Source organism: Microtus oregoni, unplaced genomic scaffold (assembly GCF_018167655.1).
Source record: "Microtus oregoni isolate MIOR12 unplaced genomic scaffold, Mior012 000001F_ref0000356, whole genome shotgun sequence".
NCBI lineage: Eukaryota > Metazoa > Chordata > Mammalia > Rodentia > Cricetidae > Microtus > Microtus oregoni.
This window is the reverse complement of record NW_024543060.1, coordinates 8,852,811-8,866,432: the sequence shown is the minus strand read 5'-3', so window position 1 is coordinate 8,866,432 and position 13,622 is coordinate 8,852,811. Positions and strand designations below refer to the sequence as shown.

General features: G+C 46.0%; 1 protein-coding gene and 1 pseudogene across 3 annotated transcripts in view; one reads left to right on the top strand and one right to left on the bottom strand.

Moving 5' to 3' along the window:
- The first annotated feature begins 1,312 nt into the window (after positions 1-1,312).
- On the top strand, positions 1,313-3,619 carry LOC121458460 (annotated as a pseudogene).
- Positions 3,620-11,615: 7,996 nt separating this feature from the next.
- The window catches only part of Entpd4 (ectonucleoside triphosphate diphosphohydrolase 4), a 33,706-nt gene continuing 31,699 nt past the window's right edge, over positions 11,616-13,622 (bottom strand). For 2 of the 3 annotated variants that reach the window (XM_041672545.1, XM_041672551.1), the window contains exon 13: positions 11,617-12,910. In XM_041672545.1, the coding sequence (XP_041528479.1) occupies positions 12,691-12,910 (220 nt within the window). In that variant the 3' untranslated portion in view covers positions 11,617-12,690. Of the gene's footprint in view, positions 12,911-13,622 lie in introns of all 3 variants that reach the window. The other variant, XM_041672558.1, reaches the window with a different exon arrangement.

Genomic DNA, 13,622 nt, shown 5'->3' with positions numbered 1-13,622 from the left:
TCCCAGGTAGTTCTGTGCAATCCCCGAGATCACTTGCCATGGTGACATTGATGGGGTTTAAGTGGAAACTCTTTTGTCACTAATCATGTGCTTTGCCTAAATTTCAGCTCCTTACCTGATACAGAGGACAGCAACTGTTGCTTCGTAAGCTTGCTTTGGAGATAGAGAGCAGCATGTAGGGAAGAATGCAAGTCTGTGTCTGGCTGTCTCGTGCATGCTCAGAAACACCAGCTATCTCCCCTGCAATGAAGTCTCTCTCTCTCTCTCTCTCTCTCTCTCTCTGTCCCTGCCAAGGTCTCATCTTGTAGCTCTTGGCTGGCTGGAGCTCACTAAGGTGGGGCGTGCCCACCACTCCTGGCTTGTTTTTAACTCTTTTAGGGGAGTTCTGGGAGAAGCATGACTGACCTAAAGGTACGAGTATTTTTATTTTTATTACAGTCATGTGGTTACTTGTCTCAAAGCCTGACTCAAGTCACATGTGGAACAACAGCAAATGTGAGATTGGATAGCACTTTTACCGTACATCTGCTGAACTGAAAGGTACTAGGTTTTGGTTTGTCAATGTGAGGGGAAAACTTAATCAACTAACCTAGTTTAATTTTTGTCTTTATTCAATCACCCTGATATATATTTTTTATTTGATTCAATATATCTAAAATATTATCTCTCAAGTACCTATGGAGAGTTGGTATGTATAGGGCCTTATAGGCCGTTTTCTCTTCCTTCCTTCCTTCCTTCTTTCTTTCTTTCTTTCTTTCTTTCTATCTTTCTTTTTTTGAGACAGGGTTTCTCTGTAGCTTTGGAACCTGTCCTGAAGCTCACTCTGTAGACCTCACTGGCCTCGAACTCAGAGATCCTCCTGTCTCTGCCTCCCGAGTGCTGGGATTAAAGGTGTGCGCCACCACAGCCCAGTTTACAGGCCATTTTCATGGCAGCTTCAAGCGTCATCATAAAATTCATTAAGGGTTTTTTTTTTCCAGACCAGTCACATGATCTGAACTAGCTTTTGCAAGTTTGCCATGTTAGAAGACAGGCAATTGAAGGTGTGATTAGGCAGGGTTCTCAAGAGGAACTATGCTGTGTGTGTGTGTGTGTGTGTGTGTGTGTGTTTGCATGAACGCTCGCAATAAGGGAGATTTATTAGATTTGATTACATGATGAGTGTAGGATGAGGAGAAGGAGACAAGAGACAAGGAGAGGCGGGGAGGGGAGAGAAATGAGTATGAACCCTTGTGTGAAAGAAATACCATGGATTTTAGGCTTTCAGCAACGGTGCAACTTTCTTCTCTCATTCTGAATCCGGGTTCATCGGACACCCACCTCCACCATGCGGCCCAAGTTCGACCCTGAGGTCAAGGTCATGTACCTGAGATACACCTGAGGTGAGGTGGGTGGAACATCCGCCTTGGCCCCCAAGATCAGGTCCCTGGGTCTGTCTCTGAAAAAAGTTGGTGATGACATTGCCAAGGCAACCGGTGACTGGAAAGGTCTGAGGATTACAGTGAAACTGACCATCCAGAAAAGCAGGCCGACTGAGGTGGTGCCCTCTGCCTCCGCCCTGGTCATCAAAACCCTCAAGGAGCCACCAAGAGACAGGAAGAAGCAGAGGAACATTAAACACAGTGGAAATAGCACTTTCGATGAGATTGTCAGCAATGAACGTCAGATACAACATAGGTCTTTAGCCAGAGAGCGTTCTGGAATTATTAAAGAGATCCTGGGTACTGCACAGTCTGTGAGCTGCAATATGGATGGTCGCCACCCTCATGATATCATTGATGACATCAGTGATGTAGTGGAATGCCCAGCTAGTTATGAAGCAACAAGAAAAAACAAAAGACCATCTGATAACAACAACAACAAAAAAAAAGACGAAGAAGAAGAAAGAAAAGAAAAAAAGAAATACCATGATCAGAGCACCTGGGGTCAGAAGATATTTTGAAGCGCCACCTAATGGAAGGAAGACTACATAACAACACTCGTTGACCACCAAGGCTGTTCTTCCTGCTTTTGCTAGAACAGCCTCATCTTCACATTTTCCCCTTATTATTATTGTGTGTATACATGGATGGGGTATGTGTATGCTCTTGTACCATGGCACAAGGGATGGGCACATGTACGGGACAGTCCTGTATGACGGGGGGGAGGGGGCAGTGTAAGGGTTTTCTTTTCAAAATCTTAGCAACAAGAGGGTTAGAAAGGGTTCCTTAGGCAAAGCGTCCCTAGAGTCCACTGTTAAAGTGACGGCAAACAACTAAGAGTTGGATTTGTGCAGAATTCCTAAAGACCACAGTCACAAAGCCAAAGCCAGTTCTGCTGCAAAGCAACCTTGGTTGTAGCAGACCACTTGGGTGCTGTGTGCTGTGTTAGGGGAGGGCTGTGGCGTTGGGTAGAGTGCTTGTCTGGCATTCCAGGGGACCATCCTCAACACTGAACACCAAATTGAAACCAAGACCCCCCCAACCCCACCCTAAAACTATGCTGGGTTATTATTTGGGGGAAAGTATGCTCTTTTAAATTGAACAAATTATAAAAACATAAATATTTTAGAGACCAAAAGTTCTGAGTTCATTCTTTCCTAGAATTTCATTTCTCTGAGACTTCAATCATGTAAAATACCAAGAATTGTATTTTAGCATTTAAGTTGGGGATTAGGTTTTCAGTGTATGAACTTTGGGGACATATTCAAGTCATAGTAGAAAAATGGCTGGGGTGTTTTAGAAAATTCTACCGTAAGCAGAATAAAAAGATTCCACAAAGCTGAGTAGAACTCATTAAATGTTTAAGAGTCAGAATCTTTTTTTTTTGGTTCTAAAATCTGGGTAATAAAGTTTATGGTGAGAGAATATAAACTCTTTAAGAAAAGAAAATGCCCAGGCTGGTTCCTGGTGTTCAAGGCCTGGGCAAGACAGAGCAAAGCAAAGACAGGGCAGGCAATCTTTTCAGAACTATCTAGGGCAACAAGGATAAAAAGTGGAATTCACATAGCAATGGTAAACCTTAGTGAGTTGGGATTTTTGTTTTTTGAATAATACAGTAAGGGCCAGTGATATGGATTAGCGGGAAAAGGCACCAAGCTCGATGACTCGAGTTCCATCCCTGAGACCTTCATGGTAGAAAGAACCAACTCTCCCGAGTTGTCTGTAACCTCTGAGTGTATTCTGTTCTGTGTGCACACACCCACACTCACATCAATGTAATCCAAAAGTCCTAATTCAATAAACATCAGCCCTTTACTAAAAACTCCAAAGATGTATCTTTTGTCTTTCGGGAACTTTGTCACACATCAATGTGTCCCTTTCCTGTCAGTCAGGGTCACTTGAATTCCCAGCTCCCAACAAAACAACATGATGCCTAGGACATTCATCAGCTGAGTGGCTGGACAGGAAGGAAGCCCTCTCCTTCACCTTCCATTTGGCTGAGTTTATTGTTTAAACAAAGAGTGCCTTTGAAACCTATCAACACTGTACTCAGTACAGAGCTCTCTGAACTTTTCTGGGGGTAGAAACCCCTAAGGCCTGATTTGTTGTCGTTATTTGTTTCAGTCTCTGACAAGTTACAGACCCAAGCTGTTGATGGAAGTGTTCAAGTGGCCGTGGAAGTGTGGAGCCCAGTGTGATCCCTCTGCAGACAGGATTGGGGGGGAGGGTGAAGATCAAAGACCAGAGTGGCCCTGCAGCAAGCCTCAGCCTCTCCTAATGGCTCTTTTCATAGCAAAAGGGGCCTGCGGATGAATGAAAGTGTGTCACCAAATTCTTCTGTTGTGAAGGGGAGGCAGAAGGTTGAGGCCATCAGACCCCAGACATGGTGAGCTGGCCAAGACTCCCTGTGGTATTGTGTTTCCAAATTGCCTGCCTCTTCCAAGTTGTGCTTGGGGATTAGCAGGGCAGCCCTTTGTCTTTTGATGACATTTCTGAGAGGATTTGCTGACAGGTCAGGCAGGAACTTCTGGACTCCTTGGCCAGAGTGAGCCACAACTCCTTACCCTCCATGCAAACTCTTAGCATTTCAGAATCTAGAAGAACAAAGCAAATGATGAAGCAATAAAAACAAGCAAAGTATAATCTGAAGTCATAGGACAAATGGAAGAATACTAAAACCAAGCAAAAACCCAAGGCTCTGTGCTGTGATTTGTTAGCCATGTTAAAGCTTTTGGATCCGGCACCTGCCTTCTACCCAAACGAGTGATAGACACATCTTTACTCACATAGACATTTCTGGGTATTTATCCTTTTGTTTGTTTGTTTTCAAGATAGGGTTTCTCTGTACAGCCTTGGCCGGCCTGGCCTGGAACTTGCACAGTAGACCAGACTGGCCTTGAACTCAGAGAGACCCACCAGCCTCTCCGGTGCTGCGATTGAAGGTGCACGCCCTCACCACCCAGCTGATTTCTGTTATTTACCTTTAAGCACCAAGTCCTGTATTTAGTGCTTGGTTTCAAAACAGGTTGTCTGTTTTCACACTCTATGCTATTCTTCCCAACAAAGGCTTGGGCACCCTGCTTTAGGCTGTTCTCCCGACTCCTATTCCCTTTGCTTTTCCCCTTATATCCTTTCAGACAAATGCCTTAGGCCTTTTTATCTGTAGCTGCCATCAACCAACCATCTGTCTCTACGTCTATTTTAAGTATGGCTCAGGCCCACCCTCCGCCTTCAAGAAAATCTGTTTATATAATTCTAAGAATGGCTGAAAGAGGTTTAGCTTCTAATTTGATCTTTTCTGGCAGTTGGCGGTTGGAACTGCAGTTCTCTGAGGAAGCCACAAGTGTGGTGAAGATCCGTCAGACGGACCGACTGACTACAGCTGTCTGGTGCAGATTCAGAGGCGGAATTATCTTGTACTCTTTAGTTCCCTAGTCTTCTTGCTAGCCTCTTACTACCAACCTCCACATCTTTGCGACTGCCGGGTAAATCTTTGGAAATGCACCGTTAACCTTCACCAACCCTACAGTTAATACAACCGGAAGAGCCAAAGTTAACCTGTAAGCCCCACTGGCCCAAGGGCAAGGTAACTTTCTGGAATGCTGGGGGCTGTAGTTCCTGGGAAATAACAGGCACACACATGTGCGTGCATGCATGCATGCATGCATGCGTGCATGTGTACGTGCCTTCACTCCCCTAAACAAGTTTGTTTTTCCCATTTGCACAGGACGTGCTTGATCACATGTGGGGTAGGGAGAATATTGGAAAAAATACGTCAGGATGTATGCTTGTCCCTGATTGGGACCTGATGGGAAATACAGTGAACTGTGGGGTTTGCCTTCTCAAGTCCCTGCAAAGAGTGGGTAACTTGAGGCCATTTCCTGGGAACCTAGTGGGGGACCTGGCCAGAGTCCATAAACCTGGTATTTAATTAAAGTTTGCTTCAACTTTGGCTCAAAATTGTGGAACTGGTTTTCCTCTTAAGAACCCCAGGATTAAGAATAACATTAGAATCTTTCAGGAGAGGTTTTCCCACCCTGCTGTGACCTGCATATCTGAAGTTGCCACCAACATACGTGACAAATACACTGACTTGTGACTTTGGTTCTCTAACTATAAAAGGTTATATGATCATTTCCACAACATAAAGTATCATCCAGAGTAACCTGAATCCATGCTTCCAGGCCATGGCTGTTCATGTTTAGCTCACAGCAAACTCAGAGCAAGTGATTCGTTCTAATTTCACTTCGGTTGCTATGATAAAATACCCTGACAAAAAGTAACCCTGGGGAGGGGAAGAGTTTATATGACTTGCAAATCTGGGTCACAGGTCAACCACTGAGGGCAAGTCAAGGCAGGCACGTAAGCAGCTAGACACATCACACTGCCAGCCAAGAGCAGAGAGAAACTAATGCACCTTGTACCACCTGTGTGCTTCTGTTCTCAGCTAGCTTGCTCCTCTTTTATACTGTCCTACACCCAAACCTAGGAAATGGTGCTGCCCACTGTGGGCTGGATTTTACTTCATCAGCTAACAAGACCATGTCCTACAGCCATGCCAACCTGATGTAGGCAATTCCACAACTGATACTCTCTTGGTGAGTCTAGGTCATGGCAAGTTGACATTTAAAATCATCCAGTGGGCTGGAGAGATGGCTCCACTGGTAAAGGCTGGGCTCATAACCAAAACCCAACCAGCTCAGTAATATTTTGCATCCCGGTTAGCAATAGTAATATTAAAAATTCTCTAGGAATAGCACCCTGTTGGTTTTTCTTGTCACCTGGGAAGAGGGTGACAATTCTGTGGAAGACTTGCCTTGATTATAGATTGGCCTGTGGCCATGTCGTTGAGAGACTGTTTTGATTGACGCTCAGTGTGGAAAGGCTCAACCCACTGTGGGTGGTACCACCTCTGGGCAGGTGGTTCTGGGCTGTATAAGAATGCCAGCTGAGCACGAACCAGAGAGCAGGGCAGAAAGGAACAGTCCTCCAAGGTTTCTGCTTCGATTCCTGCCCTGACTTCCCTCAAGGATGGCCTGTGACCTGTACAGGTGTAAGCTGAAACAGATTCTTTCCGCCCCAGAGTTGCTTTTGGTCATAGGGTTTTCCATGGCAACAGAAAGCGAACTAGAGCACTTAGAACCGCAAAGTGGTAGGGTGGAGACTCACTCTCCACTGGCAAGCCTGAGGGGACAGCCAGAGCCCACTGGGCATCTCTTAGAAAGGACACAGTGAAAGCTGGCTTCACACAAGGAACTGAAAAGGCATTGGCTGTTACTAATATGGATATTGACTGAGAATAAAATCAACCCAGTGAAGAACAAAAATATATATATTTTTGAATTTGGCGATAATCAGGCTTCTAACTTGAAAGGCACAAATTCAGTCTTGAAGATGGTCTCTGAGATGTTCTAAAATAGTGGCTGTATTGATAGCTTTGTTGACAGGGCAGCTGGAAATTATACTGTTTGTCAAAAACTATGATAGATACTGGAAAAAGTCAGGCTGTCTTGTAGACATGGTTTTGGGTGCTCTCTCAGTGTCTGTGTAATTTGGTGGAAGAGGTCTGTTGTACTGAGAAGACAATTAGCCATGTTTGAGGTAACTGTTGCTCAGGTCAAGGGTTTACTTTCAGATATCCAAGATCTGATGAACCATGGCCTCCAATACCGTGTTACATGCCCAAACCAATACTCTTCCATTTTGACTTTTCATTGACAATACATACTAGTTATTTTTTAAAGAAAGATTAATGAACTTTACCTATATGTATATATGTGTACCACATGTGTGCAGTGCCCATGGAGGTCAGAGGAGGCTGTGATTCCCTGGAACCAGAGTTACAGACAGCGAGGGTGATGAGAGCTGAACTCGGATGCTTGGCCAAAGTGGCAAGTGCTATTCACTACCGAGTCATCTCTCCAGCTCTCCAGTCATCTCTTTTTCTTGTCTGTATGTAAATAGGCATGTCAAAATGGAAACCTGACTTTCGTGTGTATATGTACATGTGTGCCCATGTGGGGGAAGATCAACTTCTCATGTTGTCCCTCAGATGTTGTCCACCTTATTGTTTGAAGCAGGATCTCTTCCCAGGCGGGGTTGGCGAGCTGCAGGGATCTGTCTCTGCACGTCATGCTGGAGTTAAAGCATGTGCCACCATGTCTGGCTTTTTCACATGGCTTCTGGAGGTTGAGCTCAGGTCCTCATGACTGCATGACAAAGCACTTTACCAAAGGAGCTCTCTCTCCAGACCATAGAGACCTACATGTAGCCACCTCAGTCTGGTTTAACATTGCATGTTGGTACGTCTCGCTCCTTGTGAAGCCCGATTTCTGTGCTATAGAACACAGTGCCTGCAACCCTTACAGTTGCTCCTCACTGTAAGTTCAACAGGACAAGAACAAAGTGTGTGCAGATTCAGCTTATTTGGCTGGATTTATTCATTTGAACAAGATTCAGACATCAGAGAGAAGTCTGTTTAAATCACAGTGGGACAAGCACACACGGCTCTTGTTCAGTGGATGAGCCTCTATTTTCAACATCCATCCATGCCCATGTGTGTGACAGGAGGCTGCCTAACCTGGAGAGTAGACATATACATGCTTCCACAAATAGTAATTCTTACTCTGAAAGAAAAACTGTCACTTAAAAAACAAACAAACAAAACACTTAAAGGTGCTCCCTAGGGTTTGTAATCCCTAAGTGTAAACTCAGTCTCAAAGCATTCTCCCAGGTTGGTCAGATCACTTAGAGCAGTGGTTCTCAGTCTGTGGGTCGAGACCCCTTCGAGGGTTGAACAACCACTGTAGAAAGGACCGCAGCATTCGGTGGTGGTGCACGCCTTTAATTCCAGCACTGAAGGCAAGGCAGGTAGATCTCAGTGGATTCGAGGCCTGCCCGGTCTACCAAGCGAGTTCCAGGCCAGTCAGGACTGTTACACAGAGAAATCCTGTCTTGAGAAAAGGTTGCAACGTTAGGAAGGTAGAGAACAACTGATCTAGAGGGATACTCAACACTGGAGAAGACAGAGCACTGAAATGAATGAATGTTTTATGTAAAGGTAATTTTGCTGCATTGCACATTATCACACAGGACTCGAAAGTAGAGGTGGTGGTTTTGCTTGTTTTTTTTTTTTTTTGGGGGATTCTTGCTGATAAGTGCTTCTCATAAGGAGCACTATCCTATGTTGGCCTGGGTTAAAATGAGTTGTCTGTTCAATGGCTAGTTATACTATGGCCCACCGGGGTGGGCACCTGTGAAGTGTGACCTGCCTTCAGGATGGTCAAGCTGAGACCTATGATCCTTGCTGCATAAGCCAACAGCTTCTCCACTGCCTATGCCTGAGATGGAAGAAAGCTGAAGCCAGAGGTTTAGGGATAACCTGGAGAGTGCAGATCTGTTTGCCTTTTTCTGTGCAGTGCCCCAAATCTGTGAACACCCCCGAGTGGTTTTAAATATAGCTTGGAATATGATAAGTGTGTGTTTGCTGCTGGGTCTCTTAGGTGTTGATGAAGAGTTTGACGAAGTTTCCTAGCAACTTCCCAGCTCAGTGTCGTCTGCTCTCTACTCCAGACGCACAGTTCTGGCTTTCTGGGCAGCTACCAAGTGAAAGGAATCCTTATCTCAAAGCACCTTTATCTTCAGCTGCTGCTCTCTCTCTCTCTCTCTCTCTCTCTCTCTCTCTCTCTCTCTCTCTCTCTCTCATCTTCAGAGAGGTGGCCTTATGCATGGTATCAAGAGCTGTGTGAAGCTGCAGGCCACCTCCAAGCAGGAATTGCTCTGACTCAGACTCCCCTGGTGCCACATGAGCTCCTAAAGAACTTTGTTGTTGTTTTTATATTTGGGGAAGAGTAGGTTTCCTGATTTGGCAAAGTAGACCCTGGGAGTAATCCCCATGTGAGGAAGTGAGATGGATCTAAGCAGGTATTTAAAGACTGACGTGTGCTCACTTCCCACGTGGGAACTGATGGTAACTCACAACGCGGCAGTTCCCTTGGAGGAGCAGGTTGAGAGGCACAGTTGGAATCTGCAATGTCTCCAAAAGCTCCTGTGTTAGAGGCTGGTCCCTGGCTCTGTGTTAGGGGACGCAGAGGAACTTTCAAGATGGGGTTTGCTCAGGATGCTCTCAGGTCACTCACTAGGGGTGTGCCCCTGAAGGGGAGCGTGGGACTCCAGCCCCCTCTCCTCAACCTTTGCTCTTGGCTGACCAAGACCACCCCACCCCACCCACTTTGCTCTTGGTTGAGAAGCCGGTGGCTCTGCTCTAGTCTTTGCTCCTTCCTGCCACAGTGCGCTGTCTCAGCACCAGTCCCAAACAGCTCCAAATGACCCCACAGAAACCCCAGAAGCTGTGAGATAAAGAAAACCTTTTCTCTTCGCAAACTGATTATCTTAGGAGTTTGTTATAGTAAAAGGAAACCCACATGGCAATGGTCAGCAAACTTTTCTATAAACAACACTGTAAATATTTCAGACCTTCCGAGGCCATGTAGAGTCTCTCTTGCACATTCTTTTTTTTTTTTTTTTTTTGGCTTTTCGAGACAGGGTTTCTCTGTGGCTTTGGAGCCTGTCCTGGAACTAGCTCTTGTAGACCAGGCTGGTCTCGAACTCACAGAGATCCGCCTGCCTCTGCCTCCCGAGTGCTGGGATTAAAGGCGTGCGCCACCACCGCCCGGCTCTCTTGCACATTCTTTAACTGGTGGTGGGGATAGGATCTATGTAGCCCAGGCTGCCTTGAAATCTTTATTCCTTTGCCTTAGCCTTCCTGTGCTGGGATTACAAGTGTGTGCCACTTTGCCTAACCTTTTTTTTTTCTATTTTTTTTTAAATCCTTTTCTTTTTTGAAATAGTGATGGCCTGGAACTCCCAATGTAGGTCAGGCTAGCCCTGAACACAGAGATTTGCCTGCTCCTGCCTCCTGAGGAATTAACATCAAGTTCAGCTAAAGCAATCCTTTCAAAAGCCTTAGCTCAAAAGTCTTCTAGATTTCCAATAGTTTCTAGGTCCTGCTCTGGGAGCCACCATACAAACATTGGTGGTGTGGCCTTGGGAACCCTATGCAGGGGTTGGGGTTGGGGGCTGGGGATGTGGGGTGTTACTTTGGAAAGTAAGGTTGGTCTTTGCAGCAGGGATCCTGTTACAGGCTGAGAATGCCTGCTTCCATCCTGTCCCCAGACTGCAGGAGCAGGACCAGACCAACACCCTCTACGTGAGGACTGGCTATGTAGGGGTAGAAGTCCTGAGGTAGGCAGATTTTAGTAAGTTCTTATACTGGATTTCCTTGCCTTGGTTTTAAAAGCAAATCCCCCCTATTCGAGGCATTTATGGAATTTCATCACACAGATTATGTGGCCTCACCGTTCCTATGGCCCAGAAGTGGGAGAGGGGTGCAGACTAAAGTCTAACACACTCCTCTTTAGCACCAACGCCACAGACAGTTCACAGGGCACCATCCCCTGCAGGAATTCAAGGAAAAGATGCCAGCATGACGACTGCTAGAATCCCAGTGACAGGCTCACCTGTGCTGGGCCTGAAGCTGTGGGTGCCCAGCTCTTCAGAAAGCGACCTCTCAAATATTCATTCCAGGGCAAGTCCTCTGGGGCACGGTCCACACACGGACTGCTCAGCACCACGCCGTCTACCTCTCCACTAGTGCTTTTCATCTAGAACAGTCACTCTGAAGAGATGAGGAATCTGCATGACTTTCATCAGTTTGAAGTCTTTTAAGTGGTCAGTGCAGCGTGCACCACATCTTTTCTCTAAAGGTAACAGGGCTTTAGAAGCACCGTTCTTTTTTTTTTTTTTTTTTTTTTTTTTTTATTTTCGAGACAGGGTTTCTCTGTAGTTTTTGGTGCCTGTCCTGGAACTAGCTCTTGTAGACCAGGCTGGCCTCGAACTCACAGAGATCCTCCTGCCTCTGCCTCCCGAGTGCTGGGATTAAAGGCGTGCGCCACCACCGCCCGGCTAGAAGCACCGTTCTTTTCTCATCTTAGAGTTTTAAAGTAGCTGAAGGTTCTCAAAATAGCCATTTGCTACCAACTCTGTCAACTTAAGTGCTGTAGAGCTGGGACATATGTGCTGCACCACCACCACCACCACCACCACCACCACCACCACCACCAAAACCACCACCACCACCACCACCACCACCACCACCACCACCACCACCACCAAAACCAATGCCTTCTAAAAATAACTCTCCCATAGGAATCCCCTGGATTTCAACTAAATGAACAACATAAAAACAAACGAACAAATGACACCCCATCAGTCTCACCTGTGCCCCCCCCCAATCATCCTGTTCATGTTTCTGCTTAAAATGCCAAATAGGTTTTCAACATATGCATTTATTTCTCGTTTTAAATTCAGGCTCTTCCATGGTATGGGCTTATAGTGAGAACTGTCACGCAGTGGGTGGAGTGTCCCAGAGAAAAGCACTGAAGCCATCTGAACGGTGGGGTGCCAACTTGAAAGTGGAAGAGAGCAGCCTAGCACAGGCCTGCTTCTCAGGAGCGCTGGAGCACCCGCAGGGGACACTCCAGTTCTCAGACCACTAAGCCAGGGGAACTTTAAAAACTTTCTGATTTAAAAATAAACAAACAAAACAAATGACCATACAAACAAAAACCCCTAATGCTGCTATAACAGGGCAACAGTTTCCTAAACCCAGGGACAAGAACGGCAATTCACAGGCATGTGCTTCGGCTGCAGCCAGACAAGGCTCTCCTCAGTGCTTCGTATCCGTCACAACCCTTCATTCAGTAGTACCTCCCTAGGCCAATATTTTGTCAATTTTTGCTATGAATGACTGAATTCTGAAAACTGCAAAGAAAACACAGGTAGTGACAGACCTGAGCAACAGTTAAACTCAAACACCTCTTCCAGGCTTATGATTTTATAGAGGAGACAGAAGACCTAACTCACTTCTAGGTTCCATCCCAGGCCCAGCTGAAGTCCCATCCTCACTGATGGGAACTTGCCCACTGCCCTCCACTATCCAAGTCATGCGCTGACAATGCAGCCTGTCCCAGAGACAGCCAAGGACCTTGCGTGGCAGATACTGTGCAGCACAAACCAAGTGAGTTCCCTTTTTCCACTCCTCCAGTTAAAGCTGTACTCAGAATGGCAACAACTCTAGAGAGAAGGGTTCACAATCAGTGGGTTTCGTTGTAACAGAAAGGAAAGGGGTCACAAAACCGTCTGAGCATACAGAGAAACCCTGAGGCGAAAATGGCTTTTCCTGTAGAGTCCTCCCCAAGCTGACACTGTGTCATAAGGGACCAGGGCCCTTCTGGGAAGGCAGGCCTTCCTCCATCCACAGAGAGCCAGTTCGGGGTGCCCTGCGGTGGATGCGCCGCAGTCGAAGCAGGTACAGAAGGATGGACAGCAGGACGACCAAGAAGCAGCCAGAGAACAGATAGTGGTTGTAGACGAAGGACACACCCCGCCAGTGCCCGTGGCCGGCCCGGAACACCTCCTGCCGGATGTCTCTGCAGGCATGAAGACAAGCAGAAGCAGTGAGAAGGGTGCAGGCTGGGGCCTGCTGTTCCTGGCATTCCTTACCTCTGAAACGGGACAGTAGCCCAAAGTGAGCTCCCTGCCAATGCTATGCTCTTCATGCTAAGACAACGACATGTGGAGGCACGTCCATAAGACCCCAGCATTATAATCTCATAAATGTAAGGACCAGGGTTTTGCTGTGACAAGGAAGTTAATGGAACAAACACATTCACATAAAAATTATACATAATAACAGCTACTGTACAGAATTTCTGGAGATGACTCAAATAAAATATCAGATAAAAATAGTTTTTAATGTAGTTCAGCCAAGCTGTGAACTTGAATGGGGAAATCTGTATGTCTATTTGACCAACAGTGGACTGGAATTTAGAATTTCCTTTGGACATGAATCTATGTAGACAATGTCACAGTCTTAAAAGTAATTGACACTTCAATACTATGGACAGTGACTGGTGTTTTTAGTCCATTATGCTAGCCGTCTCAGCTGTCAGTCATCATCACACTGAAGGAATGGACACGATGGTTCTGCTGCTAGACACTACAGGTTAGTGTGTAAATAAAGACGTCCTCCTACATCACGAATATGTTTGCTACAACAGTGCCATAAATGCATTTCAATATAATTTCTTCTGCAATCCTAGACACTATAAATATCCAGTGAAGGGGCCCAAAGCCATAAAG